The 22,777-nt window shown below is 41.9% G+C and overlaps 2 protein-coding genes across 4 annotated transcripts; one reads left to right on the top strand and one right to left on the bottom strand.

The window, feature by feature from the left end:
- The first annotated feature begins 352 nt into the window (after window positions 1-352).
- Window positions 353-1,474, top strand: LOC135562990 (beta-2 adrenergic receptor-like). The gene has a single exon (XM_065005544.1). It carries the CDS (start codon window positions 437-439, stop codon window positions 1,472-1,474), a length of 1,038 nt encoding a protein of 345 aa, XP_064861616.1. The 5' UTR covers window positions 353-436.
- An 8,484-nt stretch (window positions 1,475-9,958) lies between these two features.
- Window positions 9,959-22,590, bottom strand: LOC115103448 (NADH dehydrogenase (ubiquinone) complex I, assembly factor 6-like). 3 transcript variants are annotated; one of them, XM_029624315.2, is made up of 9 exons: window positions 22,373-22,590; window positions 21,895-21,994; window positions 18,351-18,473; window positions 18,131-18,187; window positions 17,933-18,035; window positions 15,174-15,307; window positions 11,921-12,022; window positions 11,447-11,503; window positions 9,959-10,500 (listed from the first exon to the last, which is right to left on the bottom strand). In XM_029624315.2, the coding sequence occupies exons 1-9, from the start codon at window positions 22,561-22,563 to the stop codon at window positions 10,372-10,374; spliced, it is 996 nt and encodes a 331-aa protein (XP_029480175.1). In that variant the 5' UTR covers window positions 22,564-22,590; the 3' UTR covers window positions 9,959-10,371. The 3 variants fall into 3 exon arrangements, with proteins under 3 accessions (XP_029480175.1, XP_064865234.1, XP_029480176.1); XM_065009162.1 differs by lacking the exon at window positions 22,373-22,590; XM_029624316.2 differs by lacking the exon at window positions 22,373-22,590 and having other exon boundaries at window positions 21,891-21,992.
- Between the last annotated feature and the right edge of the window lie 187 nt (window positions 22,591-22,777).

Raw genomic sequence — 22,777 nt, 5'->3', positions numbered from 1 at the left:
TTATTTATTTGAATTGCGCGCCCTCCAGTTTCACCAGAAGTTGTCCCGCTAGCAGGACTCCTATCCCTAAGAAGTTTTTAACTGACTTGTCTAGTTAAATAAAGGTAAGAAAAAAAGAGAGAGCCTAGAATATTATTTGTTTTTACTACATTGTTATTTTTTCATATTAGCAAATATTAGGGTTGCAAGACTTCATTTATGAAATCCACTTAACAAATAATAGCATCTGTATTTACTATTCCAGCTGCTGTCAATACTAAATATGACGTCAGCGCTTTACTCTTAGTGACAGCTCGACGCGAGACATTACAGCGCGTGTCCTGTCCTGGGGTCGTTTACCACAGATGTTCTTGCTGTAACATACAGTTGAAGAGGAGGATAGTCATCATTATTAAAGTAACTTCAGCTCACGGTCTGTTTCTCATATAGACCAATCATGCTGCCGGAGGGAACTGAGCCGACAAACTGTACTCTGTGTTACTGTGCTCTGACCAACAAGATTTTGATGGTCGTTTTTATGGTTATCTTGATTTTTGCTATCTTGTTCGGCAATTCGGTGACTTTAGCCGTACTGTGCGGGACTAAGCACTTTCATACGCCCCAGGGATATCTGAAAACGTCGCTAGCGGTGGCTGACTTGGCGGTAGGGATATGTGTGGTGCCAGTCTCCGTTTACGCAGAGGTGTCGCTTATGTTGAACAACTCCGCGCCAGAATGGATCGTGAACAATTCACAAGCAACGGCTTTTCACCCGTGCAATTTAATTGGCCCCATTTTCGCTGGCTGCACCTTTGTATCCATTACGACTATATTTTTCCTTACTATCGAACGGAGCATCGCGGTTTTGAGACCGTTGCACAAAGAATCAGTCATTACGCGCAAACGGACCACTATCCTCATACTCTTCTCATGGGTGGGAAGTTTCTTTCTGGCAGTGTCTCCGATGATTTTCAGCAATGAAATTGCCCTCGAATATAACCTTTGTAGTAGAATGTGCAATTACGCACTAGGCACCATCGACACGTTTCCTTCCCAGGCATGGAACATTCTCCTGCTCTTTCCCGCGTTTGATTTCACACTCCTTGGTGGAACCGTGGTGATAAATATAATTTCATTGTCTAGCATACGCCAGAACTCAAAGCAGAGAAAACATCTGGCTGAAAGCGAATGCCAAAGCGGCTCCAGACCCACTTTCTCAGATATCAAGGCTGCCAAAACAATAGGGACATTAACGCTGGCTTTTACAGCATCCTTCACCCCCATTGCTGTCTTTGTCGTGGGAAATGTTCTTGGAAACGAATGGTGCAACTTTTCGCTTTTTGCTTTTTGGATACTGACTACGAATAGCTGTTGGAATGTTATAATATACAGCGTGAGAGACCAGAAGTTTAGGCTGCGCGCGCACAAGCTTTTGATTCCTTCCCAAATCAATAATGTCACCAATACCTCAAAAACTGTGGACATTTTGTCTTAATTTTATTTTGACATATTTGTACATGTCGATATGACGGACTTATGATAAAGGTACCAAACACAATGTAATAACGAAAGAAAAGCAGCCTACAGAGAAATGCTAGGTTATGGTATCTCTGTGATCGATGCTTTACGCACACACATGTTCGGGCAGTGATCATCAACTAGGTTCAGCCGCAGGCAGATTTTTTCTTGAACGTATGGTTAATTAAACATAATAAAATAAACCGGTACGCCTGGCACCTACTACCATAACCCGTTCAAAGGCACTTACATTTGTTGTCTTGTCCTTTCACCCTCTGAATGGCACACATAGACAATCCATGTCTCAATTGTCTCAAGGCTTAAAAATCCTTATTTAACTAGTCCCTTCCCCTTCATATACACTGATTTGAAGTGGATTTAATACAGTGACATCAATAAGCTATCATAGCTTTCACCTAGATTTACCTGGTCTGTCTATGTCATGGAATGAGGTGTTCTTAATGTTTTTCCTACTCGGTGTATATCTCTCAGATTTGTTTTTGAATACTTTGGAACAGATTCCAAAAATGAAAATCACTTGGAGCTGCTTGCTGGTGTTTTTACAGTCTTTTATGTCCAACAATAAAAAAAATCAAATGACATCATAAAAGCATAACACGTTTCCAATATGATGGTATAGCAGCTGTGTCTTAGGGTATGTCATGTTCAGCGCACACTTAGCCATTTTGTGAAATGATTGTTTTATCAGCTATACTTGACGCGTGTAAACTGTGTGTACTACACTTGCTCAAATATGTGGTATTATTGACACGTGTTCTCTGACTATTAAAAATAAATGTATTTTTTGTTACAAATACAATTTAAGGAGCCTGTTCAGATGGGTGGAAGTTGCACTTTCTATTAACACCATAATCACAAACGGGAGCTACACCTCACCTCATTCTGATAGGCTACCTTGGGGTAGAGCAGCGTGTGAGGGAGCAGAGGGTCAATCTCACCATTAGCAAGAACATGGCAGCATATGAATTTGTTTTGTGCAGCCATTATAATAGTTGGATATTAAAATGGTAGCCTAAAATGAATGAATACGATGATGGTGAAGATGTGTAATGCGTCTGTCCTGTTGTAGGTGACCTATAGGCAAGCCGAAGTGTCATCATTGTCACTCTGATTACGCGGACACCCACACGCGCACGCACGCACAGGGAGAAAATATTCAAACGTTGTCAGTGGTAATCTTGAGCAGATTTGGGATTTTTGTAAACCTGTCTTTAATTTCGTTTTGAGGATTATGGCTCGGCGGAGCTGCAGTCATGAGTTTCTTCTCTGATATCCAGGCTTGCGCTTGACACTCTTTGTCGCGGCGGCTGACCATTCACATGAGAGCTATCGCGCAATTTAAAATGCTCGTCGCCCCCCACTAGTGCGCCAGCTGTGCGTTTAAAGGTCTCCTCATTTCACTTCATAGATCTAGGAGCGTGCGCTTGGGTGGAAACTGTTTTTGGGGAGAAACGCGCGCCATTTATAACACGACGCTCTAGCACAGGGGTGCATGGGGAAACTTTTTGGCTCGAAGGCCACGTCGGGATTTTGAAAATCAAAGGAGGGATGCATTTTTGGGGGGATCAATTGTTTGTTCAAATCAATTTGCGGGCATCCCGAGTAATGCAGCGGTCTAAGGCATCACTACAGACCCGGGTGCGATCCCAGGCTGTGCCACAGCTGGCCTCCCAGTCACGGCCAGCTGTGGCACAGCCTGGGATCGCACCCGGGTCTGTAGTGATGCCTTAGACCGCTGCACTACTCGGGATGCCCGCAAATTGATTTGCTGCACACGGTTGGCCTAGCGTCATCCAGGCTAGGAGAGGGTTTGGAAGGTTTGGAGGGTTTGGAAGGTTAAGATTTCCTTGTCCCATGCCGCTCTTGCGACTCCTGTGGCTGGCATGCACACTGACATGGTCGCCAGGTGTACAGTGTTTCCTCCAACACATTGCTGCGGCTGGCTTTCGGGTTAAGCAGGCATTGTGTCAAGAAGCAGTGCGGCTTGGCATGGTCGTGTTTCGGAGCACGCACGGCTCTCAACCATAGAGTTGCAGCAATGGGACAAGACTGTAAAAAAGGGTCAAAAGAAAATTATATATATATATTTTAATGTCTCGTGGGCCGGATTGAAGTGGCCGGCGGGCCAGATAAAGCCCGCGGGCCGTACTTTCCCTCCCTATATATGTTTCTAGACCCCCGAATAGCAAAATAGACAAGGTGGCGATAGCAGAGATTTTGTTGTCCGTCTTCCCATTTGTGGCAAAAACTAAGGATCATCATCTTGAAAACATCATCACCACTGTTAGCTAATTTAAAAGAAAAACAACTGCAAATGTGAATAATAGCTATTGTAAGGAAAGTTTAGGTTATTTGGAGTGTGTCAGCTTCCCCTCTCTTTAGACACATTGTAAACAAAGACAGGTTATTTATTAATTGTTTGTACTACACCTGGAGTAAGGAAGAAAGTCACAATAAAAGGCCACTCTAAAATGTGCAGTTTTGTCACACAACACAACGCCGCAGGTGTCTCAAGTTTTGAGGGAGCGTGCTATTGGCTATGCTGACTGCAGTAATGTCCACCAGAGCCGTTGCTAGATAATTTAATGTTAATTTCTCTATGTCTAGGATCTTTTATTTCACCTCATGAAACATGGGAACAACACTTTACAACTTTACATGTTGCATTTATATTTTTGGTTACAACGTTATTTTAGAGAATTTGGCAGTACGTCCAGTCGTCCTCACATCCGCTGATCACGTATAACCACGCCAGCTCAGAACCTCCACATCTGGCTTCTTCACCTGCGGGATCGTCTGAGACCAGCCATCCGGACAGCTGATGAAACTGAAGAGTATTTCTGTCTGTAATAAAGTCCTTTTGTGGTGAAAAACTCATTCTGATTGGCTGGGCTTGGCTCCCCAGTGGCCATGGCTGCGCCCCTGCCCAGTCATTTGAAATCTATAGATTAGGGCCAAATATATTTATTTAAATTTGACAGATTTCCTTATTTGAACTTCAACTAGGTAAAATCATTGAAATCATTGAAATCGTTGCATGTTGCGTATATATATTTTTTTCAGTATACTGTATATATCCTCTTTCTTCTCATAATTACAATGTTACTAAGGCATCTGGACCAATGGTGAAGTTGACAAAGAGAGAAGGAGAGAGACTGCAATACATGTACATACACATGGTGAGGTTGACATTTGTACATCACCACAGAGAGAGGGAGAGAGAGAGAGTGACTGCACTGCAATACATGCACACATGCTCTCTTTCTCACACACATACGCACACACATTGAAGTTACCTACAATCCTCTTTAGAAAGACACAATAGTTCTATGGAAATAACCTATGATTATGGGTCCCTCAGTAGCTAACAGGCAACATGGCGCTGACAATACCTCAGACTTCTGGCATTATTGCTTTTGTTGTTTACATGAAAATGCTCATGTTTACTTCATTTCAATAAAAGCTTTTAAAATGTAAAGTGCAAAACAAATGATGGGAAGAATTGTCATTTCTTCAGCTGAGTGAATACGATTGACCTTAATCTAAGAGAGTCCAAAGGCATTTGTCTTCCCTCTCTCATGTCATTATTTTGTTTTCCCACTCTTCCTTCATTATCCATGGCTATAACTAGCCTAGCTAACTAGCCTAACCACGATGAGCTTCATGTTGATACTGGAAAAATAAGAACAAATTGGTTATCAAGAAGTAGCCTCTAAAGTGATTATAGCAGGCCATAAAGTGATTATAGCAGGCCATAAAGTGATTATAGCATGCCATAGCAGGCTTCTACATTATTCACACGAGCTAAAAAGGGTAACAGTTCAAAAAGATAAATTGAGCTTCCTGTCAAGCACTTTCACAGCCTATCACATACAGTGTCACTATGGGGTGAAGTTCACTTGGACAACAATTATGTGAAAAGTAGGCTTACTGGGTGACAAAAATAAATAATCAGAACGCAGATCCATTTTCATTACACTCATAACCTCAGAGCAAATGAAAGCAGCACATCCAGTCATAGGGTATTTCCATTTCTTCATTTGACACTCCTAAATGACAAAACACTGTTAGCATTTCAAGGGACTTGATGTATGTGTCCAGTGCTTCTAAAAAAAACAATGTATTATATGTTCCACTGTTTCTCTCTATTTACTAACGTAATTGCCTCTAGATATGAACATCTGAGAAGCAAGATGCCATGACTAAAGGGTGTAAGTTGATGTTTCTGTCTTTCTCAGCAAGTTATGACATTTTAATGATACTGATTCGGTTGCCGCTTTTTTTGACGCGTTTGATTTAGCATGCAGTCTCCTTCAGCGTTACTTACAGTATATTCAGCAGACGGTTGTTGTGATTGTCATTTCTATCTTGTAGGCTACATCAAGTCCATAATGTTAACCAAGTGTTTCCAACCAGTAAACCACGTAACAGTAGAACTTCATGAAATTCCCAAGTTCTCTGAATAAACCCATACAACCCCTGAGGTTCTTATGTAACATCACAGTAATAACATAGAATAACATCTACAGTAGGTTGCCATGGAAAATAATAGAAGAAGAGAAGTTGCTTTAAGAAGTACATCAAATCTATGGCTAAAAGGATTGTAGTGTTTTTTTCTGTGCATGTGGGAGGGCTTTTCAGGTGGATTAAGAGTTAGTTCTTTACAGCTCCTCAGTAAACATCTATTGTGGGGCAACCAGGGAGTATTAAGTACTTCCCAGAGATACATTTTGTAATCTCCATAAAAACCGAAGGGCTTATTGAATCGAAACCCGGAACAGTGTGTCCAGCAGGATCAGAAATATAATTCTTATGCTACATAACATAGGGTTCATGTATTCATCAAAATACTATTTACAGAAGGAGACCAGATGTTTACATGAACGCAGTTTAAAACATGTCCAGGGCCTGAGTATGCAGTTTATTTGGACCTGCTTGAAGCAACAACTCCTGTGACTGGTATGGGTGATATGTTCATTATCTCTACCTGCTAGCAATTTCAAAGGCTAAAATGTGGATAGTGGACTTGACGAGAGAAAATATAAACTCAGTTCATTCCATGATCTATTCCCAGCATACTCTTCTCTGATGATTTCCCCTCTCTTGTCTCATTATGCAACCCCGCTGAGGGAATGTGGCAGTAAAAAGGTCTTCAATCTGAAGTTGGCATGAACGTATCTAGCATGACTCTGGATCCGTCATGAAAATTCCAATTAGTTAACCAGTCTGCCCCCACACGCACACACACAGGGCAGAAGCCATTGTGCATCTTTTCAAGTTGGTAAGCATTAGGAGCCTCCCTACTCACCCACCACCCACCACTATGTTTCTGGGTGTGACTGGGCATAATGTTCATATACAGAGGTGTCATGCCCATAAGGGGCACAGGGGTACCTCACATTTGTCCTGTTTCAAAAAAAAAAATATGTAAGTGTTGTTTTTCTGTAATACTACTAGCTACCTAGCATTTTATGAAGTTAGGTTTCCATTTTGGGCTAGCTAAAGCCATCTGCCAACCTCATAACTAGCTACCAAGAAGCCATTTCAGGCTATCAATCAAGTTACAGTAGCTAGCTTGTCCAACTACAGATAACTGACAAAATAAAGGAAACACTAACAAAGTGTTTTAATAGGGTGTTGGGCCACCAGAACAGCTTCAGTGCACTTTGGCATAGATTCTAGAAGTGTCTGGAACTTTATTGGAGGAATGCGACACCATTCTTCCACGAGAAATTACATAATTTGGTGTTTTGTTGATGGTGGTGGAAAACGCTGTCTCAGACGCTGCTCCAGAATATCCCTTAAGTGTTTAATTGGGTTGAGATCTGGTGACTGAGACCACAATGGCATATGGTTTACATTGTTTTCATGCTCATCAAACCATTCAGTGACCATTTGTGCCCTGTGGATCGAGGCATTGTCATCCTATGGGTACAGAGCCATGGTAGCCAAAATAATGGCCTGCCCAGCATTTTTATGCATGACACTAAGCATGATGGGATGTTAATTGCTTAATTAACTCAGGAACCACACATGTGGAAGCACCTGCTTTCAATATATATTGTAACTCATTTATTCAAGTGTTTCCATTATTTTGGCAGTTACCTGTATCTTGGCTGGCATGCCTGCTGGCAAGGTTGGTAGACTTTAGAAAAGCAAGCAATTACTAAATGTACTGGACAAGAACTCACATTCCCTTCAATCTTTTACCCAGATTTGATCAGAATTGCATACTAAGTGTCTTAAATAAAAGAAACACCAGTCAGTAGGATACAGACATCAAGAGAAATGGCAAATGGTAGTCACAACAGATACCGTAAAAAATAAAAAGTATCTGTGACCAACCGATGCATATGTATTCCCAGTCATCTAAAATCCATAGATTAGGGTCTAATGAATTTATGAACTGTAACTCAGTAAAACAATTTTAATTGTTGCATGTTGCATTTATATTTTTGTTCATTACGGAATGGATCGAGAGCTTGGATGGACCTATATTTCCTGCAATATGGAATTAGTAGGCTTTTGACTAGACAGGGAACTTTGTCAAGTCCCTTAGGGTTCAGCACACAATTTTAATTGAATCGAAATATGTTATGCATCACAGCAGTTAATTTAGTTTGACAATCCCGTCAAATGCAATTCTGCATCTAGACACTAAATGGTTATATAAAGGTAAAATTGGCATCATGTTGATGCATTTAAATTGTACCTCTAGACCACAGGTCAACATCTCTTGGATTAGTGTGCCTATTTGACTTAGAATAACAATTAACATCGTTGACACAATTTATCAGTCTTGGAAAGATGAGCAGGTTTCCATAGCAACAGACCATAATGCGACCAATTAATGACGCTTGATCATTAGCATTCTAGTTGGGGACTTGGTAACTCATACCTGGTTCTCTCCTCTGAAGTAGAACAGGACCAGGTGCTTTGTACCAGCAGCAGTGCCACTACACCAATCGTTCTAGGTTCACACAGTTCAGTTAGCCTTGAACCATCCCACTGACATTCTAGCAATACTTAGTTAGACAAGAAAAGTGGCATCTACTGGAAGAAACATCTTTCCTAAGCATATTATAGGTCACCCTTCAGACTAAAAGTCACTTCCTTTACAACAAAGTCATCATTCCTACATTATTAAACAAACTGTTTAACAGGACACATCGGCACAATGCAGGAAGTCAAACAGCGAGGCGACAATCAAGTTGGTTTAATTCTGACCCACTGGGCACACACACTGGTTGAATAAACGTTTCCACATAATTTCAACGAAATGACGCTGAACCCATGTGGAACAGACGTCTGTGCCCAGTGGGGAGAATCTTCAATTGGATGAGACCAAAGTGTTCTCTCTCCGAAAGAGACAGTACTATAGAGAACTGACTGGCCATCACACACTGGTATCTTGGTTCAAAATAAAAGGTTTTTGATATGAGTCCTGCCTGTGTGCATGTTTGTATTTTGGCCATCACAGGCTTGGCGACGAAAAACATACATAAATTGTGACGATGCTCGCTCATCTTTGGTGAAGGTTTAAACCAACCTATCAAATATCCTTTGGTCCTGGATGTCTCTCTTCTAGTCGCGTTTGCCCTCTCACTGTCTCTCCCGTTAGAAGTACAAGGCACTTCTCATCAAAACATGGCACTTGTCCAGAACTTCACTGGGTTGCTTCAAGTGAATGATACCAACTTCATTTTATCCATTGACTGCATCAAGATTGATGTTTCATCCTACCATGGCAATCTAACGAATGGCCACAGGTATTTGCATGTATAAGAACCAGCCTTAAGCGGACAGAAGTAGCACAGAGGGTTGCTTGGGAACAAAAAACCCAATGAATCGTTGGAAGGCTACAGCTCTTTGAAACATTGAGAACAGGCAGAAAAAGTGGGATGGGAGGACTTTCCCTTCTGTTAAGGGCAGAAGAGCTAGGGTAGCCTAGTCTGAAGAGGGCATCATCAGGGTCTGGAACACACTGACTGTAAGGATTCATAACAGGGAGGAAAATACATACTATAATAAATCAAATAATCAAACTAACCTGGGTGAATGACCTGGCCCTCTCTGTGACAATCTTTAAGGTGAAGCCTTAGCATTTCCTGGTTTTGAAGAATAAAACCAAATAAGTACATGAAAAGAAAAGGGCCATTTTGAACTGTTTAACTCCACAACCTGGCATCTGGTCCAGATCAAAACAATCAACTGGAGGCGGACATTCTCTGGTAAACTAAGCACTATGCTAATTATACACTTGCATCCTACTTTGGCTGTAAATGGTTATCAGGAGCAACAGTACCATATCATTTTGTGCTGGTAAAAGCTATGTTGTGAATTTGTGCCGCAAATATGGACAGCGATATTCACACTTAAGTCAAGTAAAAAGCTCTATATTTTCTTAAATGTCATCATAATTCACAATGATATACATAACTGTTATTATGGTTGTGACATCTTTATTTCAGAGCTTTAAAAAGAAGAGAAAACACTTAGACCATCAACATGGCAACACGACTTATTACTGAAAATATTAAATATATCAGGGCAGCAGTTCAGTCTCCAGTACTGTAGTTATTGCTTTGCAATAATCTCTGTCGGTGGTCCTCAGCTGTCTAGTCTACAACAGGGAATAACACAGGTGAACTGGTTTAGATGGCAGAGGCATGTTTTAAATCAGAATCCTTTTCTGGGGAGTGCTGACGTCATAGATGGAAGAGTCTCTTGAAATCCACTGTTGTAGATAGGTCTACTTAGAAACCAACATACGAGAGCGGGACTTTGGGAAATCGGATGTTAAAATCTAGTATAAATTACAATAGGGCAAACGATAAGGTCCCACCATGTAGGTCAATAGGTCTTCTTCCAGGAGCGGAAATAGAGCTGGATGGGGATCAGTGGGTTTCTTTTCTGTAGGCTGGGATGGAACACATCAAAGTCTACCCGCCGCACCCTTTGAAGGTAGTCCTCCAGCACCACCTAGAACAGCAGCCAGAGAGAGGGAAACAGAATGTGTCTGTCAGTCTTTATTCTCTACATGTGGAAGCTAGCGTGAGCGTCATCTCAGGGCTCAGGAATGTGCTTCCTCTTTGCCCTAGATACACAAAGCCGGCCTAAAACATATGATATGATTCAGCATCTGAGAGGAAAGAGCCTTTAAGGCGTCAGAACAGATGAACATAGTTATAGCACCAGCAGCAATAGAGCATCATATTTGTGGAAATTGTCCTGGATGGAGAGGATAAAAGAGGAACACAGAATTGAGTGGATTAATGCTCTCTCTTTCTCTAATTACCATCATACCCCTGCTGGTTGGAGCACTCAAGCGTTGTGACATCCACCCTTCAAAACATAACACACGACGCGGGGCATTTGTCTATCTCGAATTCTTCACCTGGGCCTCATTCTCAAGCCTCTGGTTAATATGTTCTGCCCTTCCTTTCTTGCGCTCTTTCATGCCCCTTCTCTGTGGGAATCAGACTACTTTTTAGAGTGCCAGTGGTAAGAGCCCATAATGCAGTCCCTTGGTGGTCTGTCAGGTGCGATTTAAATTGGAGCAGTAAAAGGTGTCTGGCCTGATGGGGAGCGTGCTGTGATGAGAGGGAGATTAGGCTAGACATACAGCCATGTGAGGATATTGGGAGGTGGCTGAGGAAGAGAAAGGATCATTCAAGATGGCTGCTCCTCCTTACCTAGGTTCAGATGAACATGACTGGAGGATTCATTAAAAAACAAATGACAAGAGAACTTAAGAGAAACTAACACGCAGACCTGGTCTCTTCCCTGGTGCCAGGACTAAAGAAGCCCCGTAGTTCAGTCTTGTCTTTGGTCAACGTTTTAGTAAATATGACCCTTTTCATGATGTTACGTCAGTCAGTGACCACAACATAACCCAATCATTCTTATAATAATAACAACAACCCACTGTCTGGAGGAAGGCAGGGAAAGCGGAAGCTGGTATGTTCTTGCTGAAGGATCTGGCCTGTGGAGACAAAAAGGTTCAAACTGAGTAAAATGACTAACAGGCTAATAAAGCTATAATCCGTTTAACAGAGATGGACGTGCATATAAAACACCAGTAGCTACTAAATTTCAGACTACTTCAGCTTCTCTTTTAAATTCATTTTGTGTACAAACAAGCCTTAATTAACTTGAAGCTCAATAAAACAAAGTTATAAGTATTCATCAACGTTAAATGATTATATATGTGTTGTACAGGTAAAAAAGGCATTGTAGTAGCCATTCGAGAAAACGACTGAACCCACGTGAGAATACACTATCAGAGCTCTCCAAATGTAGAAATGTAATTGAATCAAATCAAGCAGTAAATCTGTTCGGCAAGAACAGCCCACCAAATAACATTGGAGGAACACTGTCCTAATGTCATGAGGTTACGTACGTGTTGTAGGTGTACGTGGGCTTGGCTGGCAATGTCATATACCACATCTCTCGCATTCTGTTCCCGGCTTCCTCGGATGAAGTCCTCCTGGGAGGCTCTGTGCTGGTGGTGACAGATACACACCTTTGTTCACACCACTTATTCACACAGGAGAGATTTGTTCTTTCAAACCACTATTCTAGCCAAGCCAACCAATTGTTCATGCTGATAGCATATGGCCTCTAATGGGGCGAACAAAGTGAAGCTCTCGATAATTATCTTCATTATTCACGGCATGTATAGCGATTGTCTCAGTTCTCTCTCCTTTAAAAATGGTTATGGCCTCAGGCTGCCCTGAGGTGTTTACAGCACTGTGGCCGTCAACCCCATGATAGATAGAAGTTGTTTAGAAACTGAGTACAAGTCGGATAGTTTGACAGCAAAAAATATATATAAAACGGTTAATCGTAATCTTATTCCACAAATAAGGAGTTTAGTTTGATATAAACTCAGCAAAAAAAAAAAAGAAAAGTCCCCTTTTCAGGATCCTGTCTTTCAAAGATAATTCATAAAAATCCAAATAACTTCACAGATCTTCATTGTAAAGGGTTTAAACACTGTTTCCCATGCTTGTTCAATGAACCATAAACAATTAATGAACAAGCACCCGTGGAACGGTCGTTAAGACACTAAGAGCTTACAGACGGTAGGCAATTAAGGTCACAGTTACACTAAAGAGGCCTTTCTACTGACTCTGAAAAACAACAAAGAAAGATGCCCAGGGTCCCTGCTCATCTGCGTGAAAGTGCCTTAGTTATGCTGCAAGAAGGCTTGAGGACTGCAGATGTGGCCAGGGCAATAAATTGCAATGTCCGCATTGTGAGACGCCTAAGACAGCGCTACAGGGAGACAGGACGGACAGCTGATCACAGTGGCAGACCACGTGTAACACCTGCACAGCATCAGTACATTCAAACATCACACCTGCGGGACAGGTACAGGATGGCAACAACAACTGCATGAGTTACACCAGGAACGCACAATCCCTCCATCAGTGCTCAGACTGTGCGCAATAGGCTGAGAGAGGCTGGACTGAGGGCTTGTAGGCCTGTTGTAAAGGCAGGTCCTCCGCAGACGTCACCGGCAACAAAGTCGTCTATGGGCACAAACCCACAGTCACTGGACTAGACAGGCCAGGCAAAAAGTGCTCTTCACTGACAAGTCGCGGTTTTGTCTCACCAGGGGTGATGTTCGGAGTCGTGTTTATCGTCGAAGGAATGAGCGTTACACCGATGCCTGTACTCTGAAGCGGGATCGATTTGGAGGTGGAGGGTCCGCCATGATCTGGGTCGGTGTGTCACAGCATCATCGGACTGAGCTTGTTGTCATTACAGGCAATCTCAACGCTGTGCATTACAGGGAAGACATCCTCCTACTCTTCTTGCAGGCTCATCCTGACATGACCCTCCTGCATGACAATAGCACCAGCCATACTGCTCTTTCTGTGAGTGATTTCCTGCAAGACAGGAATGTCAGTGTTCTGCCATTGCCAGCGAAGAGCCCTGATCTCAATCCCATTGAGCACATCTGGGACCTGTTGGATCAGAGGGTGAGGGCTAGGGCCATTCCCCCCAGAAATGTCTGGGAACTTGCAGGTGCCTTGGTGGAAGAGTGGGGTAACATCTCACAGCAAGAACTGGCAAATCTGGTGCAGTCCATGAGGAGGAGATGCACTGGAGTACTTAATGCAGCTGGTGGCCACACCAGATTAGAGGTCGACCGATTAATCGGAATGGCCGATTAATTAGGGCCGATTTGAAGTTTTCATAACAATCGGACATCGGTATTTTTGGACACCGATTTGGCCGATTAAAAAAAAAAAAACACCTTTATTTAACCAGGCAAGTCAGTTAAGAACACATTCATATTTTCAATGACGGCCTAGGAACGGTGTGTTAACTGCCTGTTCAGGGGCAGAACGACAGATTTACCTTGTCACCTTGTAATTGTCATTATTACAAATATTATAATATTTTATTTATTATATATATATAAAAAAACAAAAATTTAATCGGCATCGGCTTTTTTGGGGGGGGGGTCCTCCAATAATCGGTATCGGCATTGAAAAATCATAATCGGTCGACCTCCACACCAGATACGGACTTACTTTTGATTTTGACCCCCCTTTGTTCAGGGACACATTATTCCATTTCTGTTAGTCACATGTCTGTGGAACTTGTTCAGTTTGTCTCAGTTGTTGAATCTTGTTCTGTTCATACAAATATTTACACATGTTAAGTTTGCTGAAAATAAACACAGTTGACAGTGAGAGGACGTTTCTTTTTTTGCTGAGTTTAGTTTAACAATAATATGAGGACAATGAGATTTTGTATTGCCCAAAAGCACAAGGCGGTCGGTGTCTGTAGACATGCTGCTACACACATTAGCTTGACAAACTAAACAATCAAGTCAGGTAACATCAATACTATTTGAATAAAATGAAGCTTGGAATTGCAAGTTATTAGCTAGGCTAGAAGCTGTTGTCAAGCAATGGGAGCAAAACAACAAAACACGAACATACAGAGGGTCCACTGCCAAAGCCTGTATAAATGTAACATCACCACGGACAGAGGCTGAAGTAGTTAAACCCCAGTCCCTTCCGCTTCCGACCAGAGCAATGAACTTATGACTGGATTAAAATAATTGGAAAATTGCAAAGCACTCACTGTCCCTTAATGACACTGGAAGTGGAGAAAACCCACCAGGCTTTAGCAAGCTTCAATTGAGCTCAGGACTAGACCTTTATGTTACAGTAGCACCCCAGGTGTCAAAACAATAGTGATCGGCAAATGACCTGGAGGTCTCCATAAACCTGAAGAGGTCACTATTGTCACACACACTGGACTAGTAGGGGTAAAAACATCTCCTGATGTCACATAATAAACCAGCTGCACACAGTCCTCTGTCACTCCAGCTGTGGCTCAGAGGCCTTGTTGACAGATGGATCAGACAAAGGCTAGAATTTGACTTTAACTACAGCCAGTGCATTTGTCATGGTGTTTCATTAGAACTGTGCCTCTGGCATACTTCATTTGGAGTAGTGACACACTCCCTCACTGTGTTGATAATGCCAAACCAGTCTAGCAGGAATATAATGTCACAAAGGCCTGTGTGTGTGTGTGTCTGGAATGGCAGTGTAGCATCCATCTGTACAAAACATCACCAGCAGGAAAGTCATCATTTTGATACCTCTGCTGCAGATATGATCACTCACCAGCATGCAGATGTCCATAGGTAGGTAGACTTTGCGTCTGCTGCTGTGGTAGGGCGTGGCTCTTAGGCACGTCACGATCCCCTGGGCCTTACCAATGTGGCTGGCAGCATGATCAGCATGTACATCTTTCACACCTGGACAAACACACACACAAAGGGAATCAGGGAAGACAGAAAAATAAATAAAAAAGTTAAATCATTGCACCACTTTTAAAACAAATGACTAAACTCTATTGAATTAAACATGCGCTGTCTAGGTACAAGAAGAATTTGTCTTCTAGTTTACCTCAGAAACCTAGTTACAGTTTTTGATTGACTAGGACCATGCTAAAACCTTAAGCAGACACTGTTCTCTTGTATACATAATTTATAACAATGAAGCACACACATTTGATATTAATAACTGGGAAATGCTTTCATGCGGAGTGCCCTGTACTTGAAATAGGTTGAGGCTTTGAGTCAGACATCTCTTCTAGTCAATTAGACTGGAACAAGTGTGACAGGTTCCTTGGCAGAGGGGGGCAAAATAATGACATTCCACAAGAGAAGATGCGAACAAGTCACAGAAATGCAGGTATTTGAAATGCAGAAATGATGCTACTTAATTAATCGCTCAAGTGAATATAGCTTGACCAGCTTCTAAGTCTTCCTCTCATAAAACAATCTGCATGTTCAAGTAATCATTATTTTGTATACAGTGCATTCAGGAAAGTTTACAGACCCCTTGACTTTTCACATTTTGTTACGTTACAGCTTTATTATAAAATTATTTAAATGTTTTTTTCCCCCCTCAATTTACACACAATACCCCATACTGACAAGTCAAAAACAGGTTTTTAGAAATATTTGCAAATATATTTTTAAAAAATGCACATAAGTATTCAGACCCTTTACTAAGTACTTTGTTGAAGCACCTTTGGCACCAATCACAGCCTCGAATCTTCTTGGGTATGACACTACAAGCTTGGCACACCTGTATTTGGAGAGTTTCTCCCAGTCTTCTCTGAAGATCCTCAAGCTCTGTCAGGTTGGATTGGGAGCGTCTCTCCAGAGATGTTCGATCGGGTTCAAGTCCGGGCTCTGGCTGGGCTAGTCAAGGACATTCGGAGACTTCTCCCGAAGCCACTCCTGCATTGTCTCGGCTGTGTGCTTAGGGTCGTTGTCCTGTAGGAAGGTGAACTTTCACCACAGTCTGAGGTCCTGAGTACACTGGAGCAGGTTTTCATAAAGGATCTCTCTGTACTTTGCTCTGTCCGTCTTTCCCTCAATCCTAACTAGTCTCCCAGTTCCTGCTGCTGAAAACATCCACAGAACATGATGCTGCCACCACCATGCTTCACTGTAGGGATGGTGCCTGGTTTCCTCCAGATGTGATTCTTGGCATTCAGGCCAAAGAATACAACCTTGGTTTCATCAGACAAGAGAATCTTGTTTCTCATGGTCAGAGTACTTGAGGTGCCTTTTGGCAAAGTCCAAGCGGGCTGTCATGTTCCTTTTACTGGAGGAGTGGCTTCTATCTGGCCCCTCTACCATGAAGGCCTGATTGGTGGAGTGTTGCAGAGATGGTTGTCCTTCTGGAAGGTTCTCCCATTTCCACAGAGGAGCTCTGTCAGAGTGACCATCAGGTTCTTGATCACCTCCCTAACGAAGGCCCTTCTCCTCCGTTTCCATTTGCTCCGTTTGGCTAGGCGGCCAGCTCTAGGAAGAGTCTTGGTGGTTCCAAACTTCTTCCATTTAAGAATGATGGAGGCCACTGTGTTCTTGGGGACCTTCAATGCTGCAGCAATATGTTGGTACCCTTCCCCCAGATCTGTGCCTCAACACAATCATGTCTCGGAGCTCTACAGAGAATTAATTCAACCTCATGGCCTGGATTTTGCTCTGACATGCCCTGTCAACTATGGGACCTTTTTATAGACAGGTGTGTGCCTTTCCAAATCATGTCCAATCAATTGAATTTACCACAGGTGGACTCCAACCAAGTTGTAGAAACATCTCAAGGATGATCATTAGAAACAGGATGCACCTGAGGTCAATTTCAAGTCTCATAGCAAAGGGTCTGAATACTTTCTGTTTTTATTTTGAACAAATGAGCAAACAATTCTAAAAACCTGTTTTCACTTTGTTATTATGGGGTATTGTGTGTAGATTGAGGAAAATGTTTGATTTAATCCATTTTAAAACAAGGCTGTAACGTAACAAAATGTGGAAAAAGTCAAGGGGTCTGAAAACTTTCCGAATGCACCGTACACACACAGTATAATGTGACTGTTCCTGTCAAGGTTCTTCCAAATAGGGAAGGAGCAGAGTCATTGTCATCCATTTCTTTGGCTCTATGGAATCTATTGAGCATGTGTTTAATGTAGAGTGGAAATGGGTCGTTTCTGTTGTCCAGCCTTTCAGCAAAAATCTACAGGAGATCAGTGGCTATATTGATTCATTCTGATGGCATTTCCGTTGTGCAATTATGCACGAAGAGCTCTGCAACGCCAGGCGGACAAGGTATCATTAGACAAGACACAATTACAAAGTTCCCGGCAATGTTCCATTCGCTGGCTGCAATTCTCATCTTTCTCAATTTAGTCAAATGTGCTGCATTTGCAAGCACGATTCTCATCATTTCTAAGAGGTACTTGAACACTGGGAAGTTAATTGTGAATATAAATAATGTTTTTTTCCCCCTCGGGAACAGAGCAATGCACATGCTGTACACTCTTCAGTCAGTGGAGTCGAGCACAAAACACAGATACACCTGCTCACCTAAACTCTCCAGAAGAAGGTACAGTAGTGAGGACTGGGTATTCTCTGAATAGGCCTCCAACTCCTGGAGGTTTCTATAAGCTCTGTCTTCCATGTCTTTCTCCTGTTGGCAACAGTAGAGACATACTTCAAATAAATTAAACAGAACTAGAATTGAACCCACCCAAATCCATGACATAAAATGCAACATTTGCTTACTCTCTCAGAGATTATTCTAAGCATCCACCTCTTTGTCAGGTAGTGTTTCTTCACCGCCTGCAAAAGGAGATATTTGAAGATATTTAAAACAGCTTTTCCAATGTATTTGATATATACTATGTTTAATGGTATGCAAAGTCCAAACGTTATACTGTAGACTGCGTTAGCCTGCAGATGTATTCATGAAAATAAAAACAGAAGATATCTACTCCAGACTGACCCTCCATAGTTCTGCACTGACAGGCTGCACTGGGGGGTCGTCCCTGTAGATTTCCTCCACTGTAGTCTTCCAGAACTGCATCCGCATCAGACCTATGGTCTTCTGGGAAACAGAGTCCTTCACCTTGGAGAGAAACAAAAAAGCGAGGCTTTTCTCAATTCCTTTCAGAAGACATCTTCATTGAATAAGTTTATACTGTTAGGCATACAGATTTGCATGAAAAATGCCTTGCTTTACTAGACCATTCCCTCACTGTTATCCTTGTTCATATCTAGGTCTATAAGTTGATGTATTATTCTAGACATAACAGCATTATCTTCAACAGCAGGATGCCTGAACATCAACACTTAGCTCTGTATTGGACATATGACCACCCCGAGGATTATAGTATCATCATTTCCAATATATGCATATACATATTCATACAGTGCCTTCAGAAAGTATTCACACCCCTCAACTCTTTACACATTTTGTGTTACTGCTTGAATTTAAAATGGATTAAATTTAGATTTGTTTTTATGTCACTGGCTTATACACAATAACCCATGATGTCAAAGTGGAATTGCTTTTCTAAATGTTTACAAATTAATAAAAAATCAACCTGAAATGTATTGAGTCAATAAGCATTCAACCCATTTGTTATGGCAAGCCAAAATAAATTCAGGATTAAAGATGTAATAATCAAGTCACATAATAAGTTGCATGGACTCAATCTGTGTGCAATAATAGTGTTTAACATGATTTTTGAATATTTTTATTTTTTTTATTTCACCTTTATTTAACCAGGTAGGCTAGTTGAGAACAAGTTCTCATTTGCAACTGCGACCTGGCCAAGATAAAGCATAGCAGTGTGAACAGACAACACAGAGTTACACATGGAGTAAACAATTAACAAGTCAATAACACAGTAGAAAAAAAAGGGCAGTCTATATACAATGTGTGCAAAAGGCATGAGGAGGTAGGCGAATAATTACAATTTTGCAGATTAACACTGGAGTGATAAATGATCAGATGGTCATGTACAGGTAGAGATATTGGTGTGCAAAAGAGCAGAAAAGTAAATAAATAAAAAACAGTATAAAAACAGTATGGGAATGAGGTAGGTGAAAATGGGTGGGCTATTTACCAATAGACTATGTACAGCTGCAGCGATCGGTTAGCTGCTCAGATAGCTAATGTTTGAAGTTGGTGAGGGAGATAAAAGTCTCCAACTTCAGCGATTTTTGCAGTTCGTTCCAGTCACAGGCAGCAGAGTACTGGAACAAAAGGCGGCCAAATGAGGTGTTGGCTTTAGGGATGATCAGTGAGATACACCTGCTGGAGCGCGTGCTACGGATGGGTGTTGCCATCGTGACCAGTGAACTGAGATAAGGCGGAGCTTTACCTAGCATGGACTTGTAGATGACCTGGAGCCAGTGGGTCTGGCGACGAATATGTAGCGAGGGCCAGCCGACTAGAGCATACAAGTCGCAGTGGTGGGTGGTATAAGGTGCTTTAGTGACAAAACGGATGGCACTGTGATAGACTGCATCCAGTTTGCTGAGTAGAGTGTTGGAAGCCATTTTGTAGATGACATCGCCGAAGTCGAGGATCGGTAGGATAGTCAGTTTTACTAGGGTAAGCTTGGCGGCGTGAGTGAAGGAGGCTTTGTTGCGGAATAGAAAGCCGACTCTTGATTTGATTTTCGATTGGAGATGTTTGATATGAGTCTGGAAGGAGAGTTTTCAGTCTAGCCAGACACCTAGGTACTTATAGATGTCCACATATTCAAGGTCGGAACCATCCAGGGTGGTGATGCTAGTCGGGCATGCGGGTGCAGGCAGCGATCGGTTGAAAAGCATGCATTTGGTTTTACTAGCGTTTAAGAGCAGTTGGAGGCCACGGAAGGAGTGCTGTATGGCATTGAAGCTCATTTGGAGGTTAGATAGCACAGTGTCCAATGACGGGCCAAAGTATATAGAATGGTGTCGTCTGCGTAGAGGTGGATCAGGGAATTGCCCGCAGCAAGAGCAACATCATTGATATATACAGAGAAAAGAGTCGGCCCGAGAATTGAACCCTGTGGCACCCCCATAGAGACTGCCAGAGGACCGGACAGCATGCCCTCCGATTTGACACACTGAACTCTGTCTGCAAAGTAATTTGTGAACCAGGCAAGGCAGTCATCCGAAAAACCGAGGCTACTGAGTCTGCCGATAAGAATATGGTGATTGACAGAGTCGAAAGCCTTGGCAAGGTCGATGAAGACGGCTGCACAGTACTGTCTTTTATCGATGGCGGTTATGATATCGTTTAGTACCTTGAGTGTGGCTGAGGTGCACCCGTGACCGGCTCGGAAACCAGATTGCACAGTACAGATGACTACTTCATCTCTGTACCCCACACATACAATTATCTGTAAGGTCCCTTAGTCGAGTAGTGAATTTCAAACAAAGATTCAACCACAAAGACCAGGGAGGTCTTCCAATGCCTCGCAAAGAAGGGCATCTATTGGTAGATGGCAACAACAACAAAAATATACAGGCATCATTCCTAACTCAGTTGCCGGAAAGGAAGGAAACTGCTCAGGGATTTCACCATGAGGCCAATGGTGACTAAAACAGTTAGAGTTTAATGGCTGTGATAAGAGAAAATGGAGGATGGATCAACATTGTAGTTATCCCACAATACTAACCTAATTGACAGAGTGAAAAGAAGGACGCATGTACAGAACACATATTCCAAAACATGCATCCTGTTTGCAATAAGTAAAACTGCAAAAATGTGGCAAAGAAATTAACTTTATGTCCTGAATAAAAAGCATTATGTTTGGGGATATCCAACACAACACACCAATGAGTACCACTCTTCCTATTTTCAAGCATGGTGATGGCTGTGTCATGTTATGGGTTTGCTTGTCATTGGCAAAGACTAGGGAGTTTTTGGGAATAAAAATAAACATAGAGCTAAGCACAGGCAAATTCCTAGAGGAAAAACTGGATCAGTCTGCTTTCCAACAGACAGTGGAAGACAAATTCACCTTTCAGCAGGAAAATAACCTAAAACACAAGGTCAAATCTACACTGGAGTTGCTCACCAAGAAGACAGTGAAATGTTCCTGAGTGTCGAGTTACAGTTTTGACTTAAAACTGCTTGAAAATATATGGCAAGACTTGTCTAGTAATAATCAACAACCAATTTAACAGAGCGTGAAGAATTTTGAAAAAAAAAATGGCCAATGTTGCACAATCCAGGTGTTCAACGCTCTTAAGAGACTTACCCAGAAAGACTCACAGTTGTAATTGCTGCCAAAGGTGCTCCTACAAAGTATTGACTCAGGGGTGTGAATACTTATGTAAATGAGATATTTCTGTATTTAAATTTAAATACATTTGCAAAAATGTCTTCACTTTGTCATTATGCGGTATTGTGTTCAGATGGGTGAGGAAAAAAATATATATAATTATCCATTTTGAATTAAGGTTGTAACACAAAATGTGGAACAAGTCAAGGGGTATGAATACTTTCTGAAGGCACTCAGTGCTGAACTTTCTGGAATACCTGCCTGAGCCAGCTCGACATTGAAGGCCCTCAGGGCCAGTGAGGAGCGCCGGGCATCCTCAGGGAGAAGCAGGGAGGACACAAAACCGTCATAGTCCCGAGACCTGGGGAAACAAGGCAGTGGAATTATTTGAAACAAGTCAAGTGTAATGCTATTGGTGGACTAACTTCTTCACAATGAAAACATTAGATGCAGTAACACATGTAACAAAAACAAATAACTAGCCAGGGTTGGGGTCAATTCCATTTCAATTCAGTATATGCACTGACATTCCAATTCTCTTCAATGCATTTCAACGAGGAACAATTGGAATTTAAATGCATTTGGTTAACTTTCTAAATTAACAGGAATTGAACCCAACCATGCAACTAGCTGTACAATGTAGCCAGTCAGAGGGGCCCATGCAATTTGTGCTTAGAAGGATGCTTGCTAGTCATACCATTTAGCCATATTTAGCTAGCTAGCAAACTGGCTTACTTACCTCACAATATCGATACAGTATTTTTCGTTATGCCGAGATTCTGCAGTAGAGTTTGTTGAAGCTCGTATACATTTTACTTCGGTAGGTCGTTGAATACAAATAGCGTGTGGCCATATATTTCTTTGGAGTGAGTGAAACACCGAACATTTTGTGGTTAATAATCCATGCTTTGCACTAATTCCAGATGCCATGTTCACAACATACCCTTCAACTTTCACCCTTACCTTTGTGTCACAACAAAAGTATTCCTCCCTAGTTCATGTGTTCCGCTTTATGTTGTACTTTTAAATACAGAACACTCGTTTTAGGTAAAGTATTCATCTCAAGGAAGACAATTAGTTGTAATTTAGCGAACAATATGTAGCAGCTACAACTGTGCATTTCAGAGTTTCATTTATAGTAGAC

The sequence above is a fragment of the Oncorhynchus nerka genome, linkage group LG3 (assembly GCF_034236695.1).
Source record: "Oncorhynchus nerka isolate Pitt River linkage group LG3, Oner_Uvic_2.0, whole genome shotgun sequence".
NCBI classification, from domain to species: domain Eukaryota; kingdom Metazoa; phylum Chordata; class Actinopteri; order Salmoniformes; family Salmonidae; genus Oncorhynchus; species Oncorhynchus nerka.
Note: the sequence above shows the minus strand (reverse complement) of the source record. Positions and strands in the feature narration are given on the sequence as shown.

Coding starts and splice junctions, on each gene's coding strand:
- LOC135562990 (XM_065005544.1), top strand. CDS start 437: ATGCTGCCGGAGGGAACTGAGCCGACAAACTGTACTCTGTGTTACTGT.
- LOC115103448 (XM_029624315.2), bottom strand. CDS start 22,563: ATGGCATCTGGAATTAGTGCAAAGCATGGATTATTAACCACAAAATGT. Junction 11,504..11,920: donor CCCACGTACACCTACAACAC/GTACGTAACCTC, acceptor TTGTCTCCACAG/GCCAGATCCTTCAGCAAGAA. Junction 10,501..11,446: donor TCCCTGCCTTCCTCCAGACA/GTGGGTTGTTGT, acceptor CTGCTGTTCTAG/GTGGTGCTGGAGGACTACCT.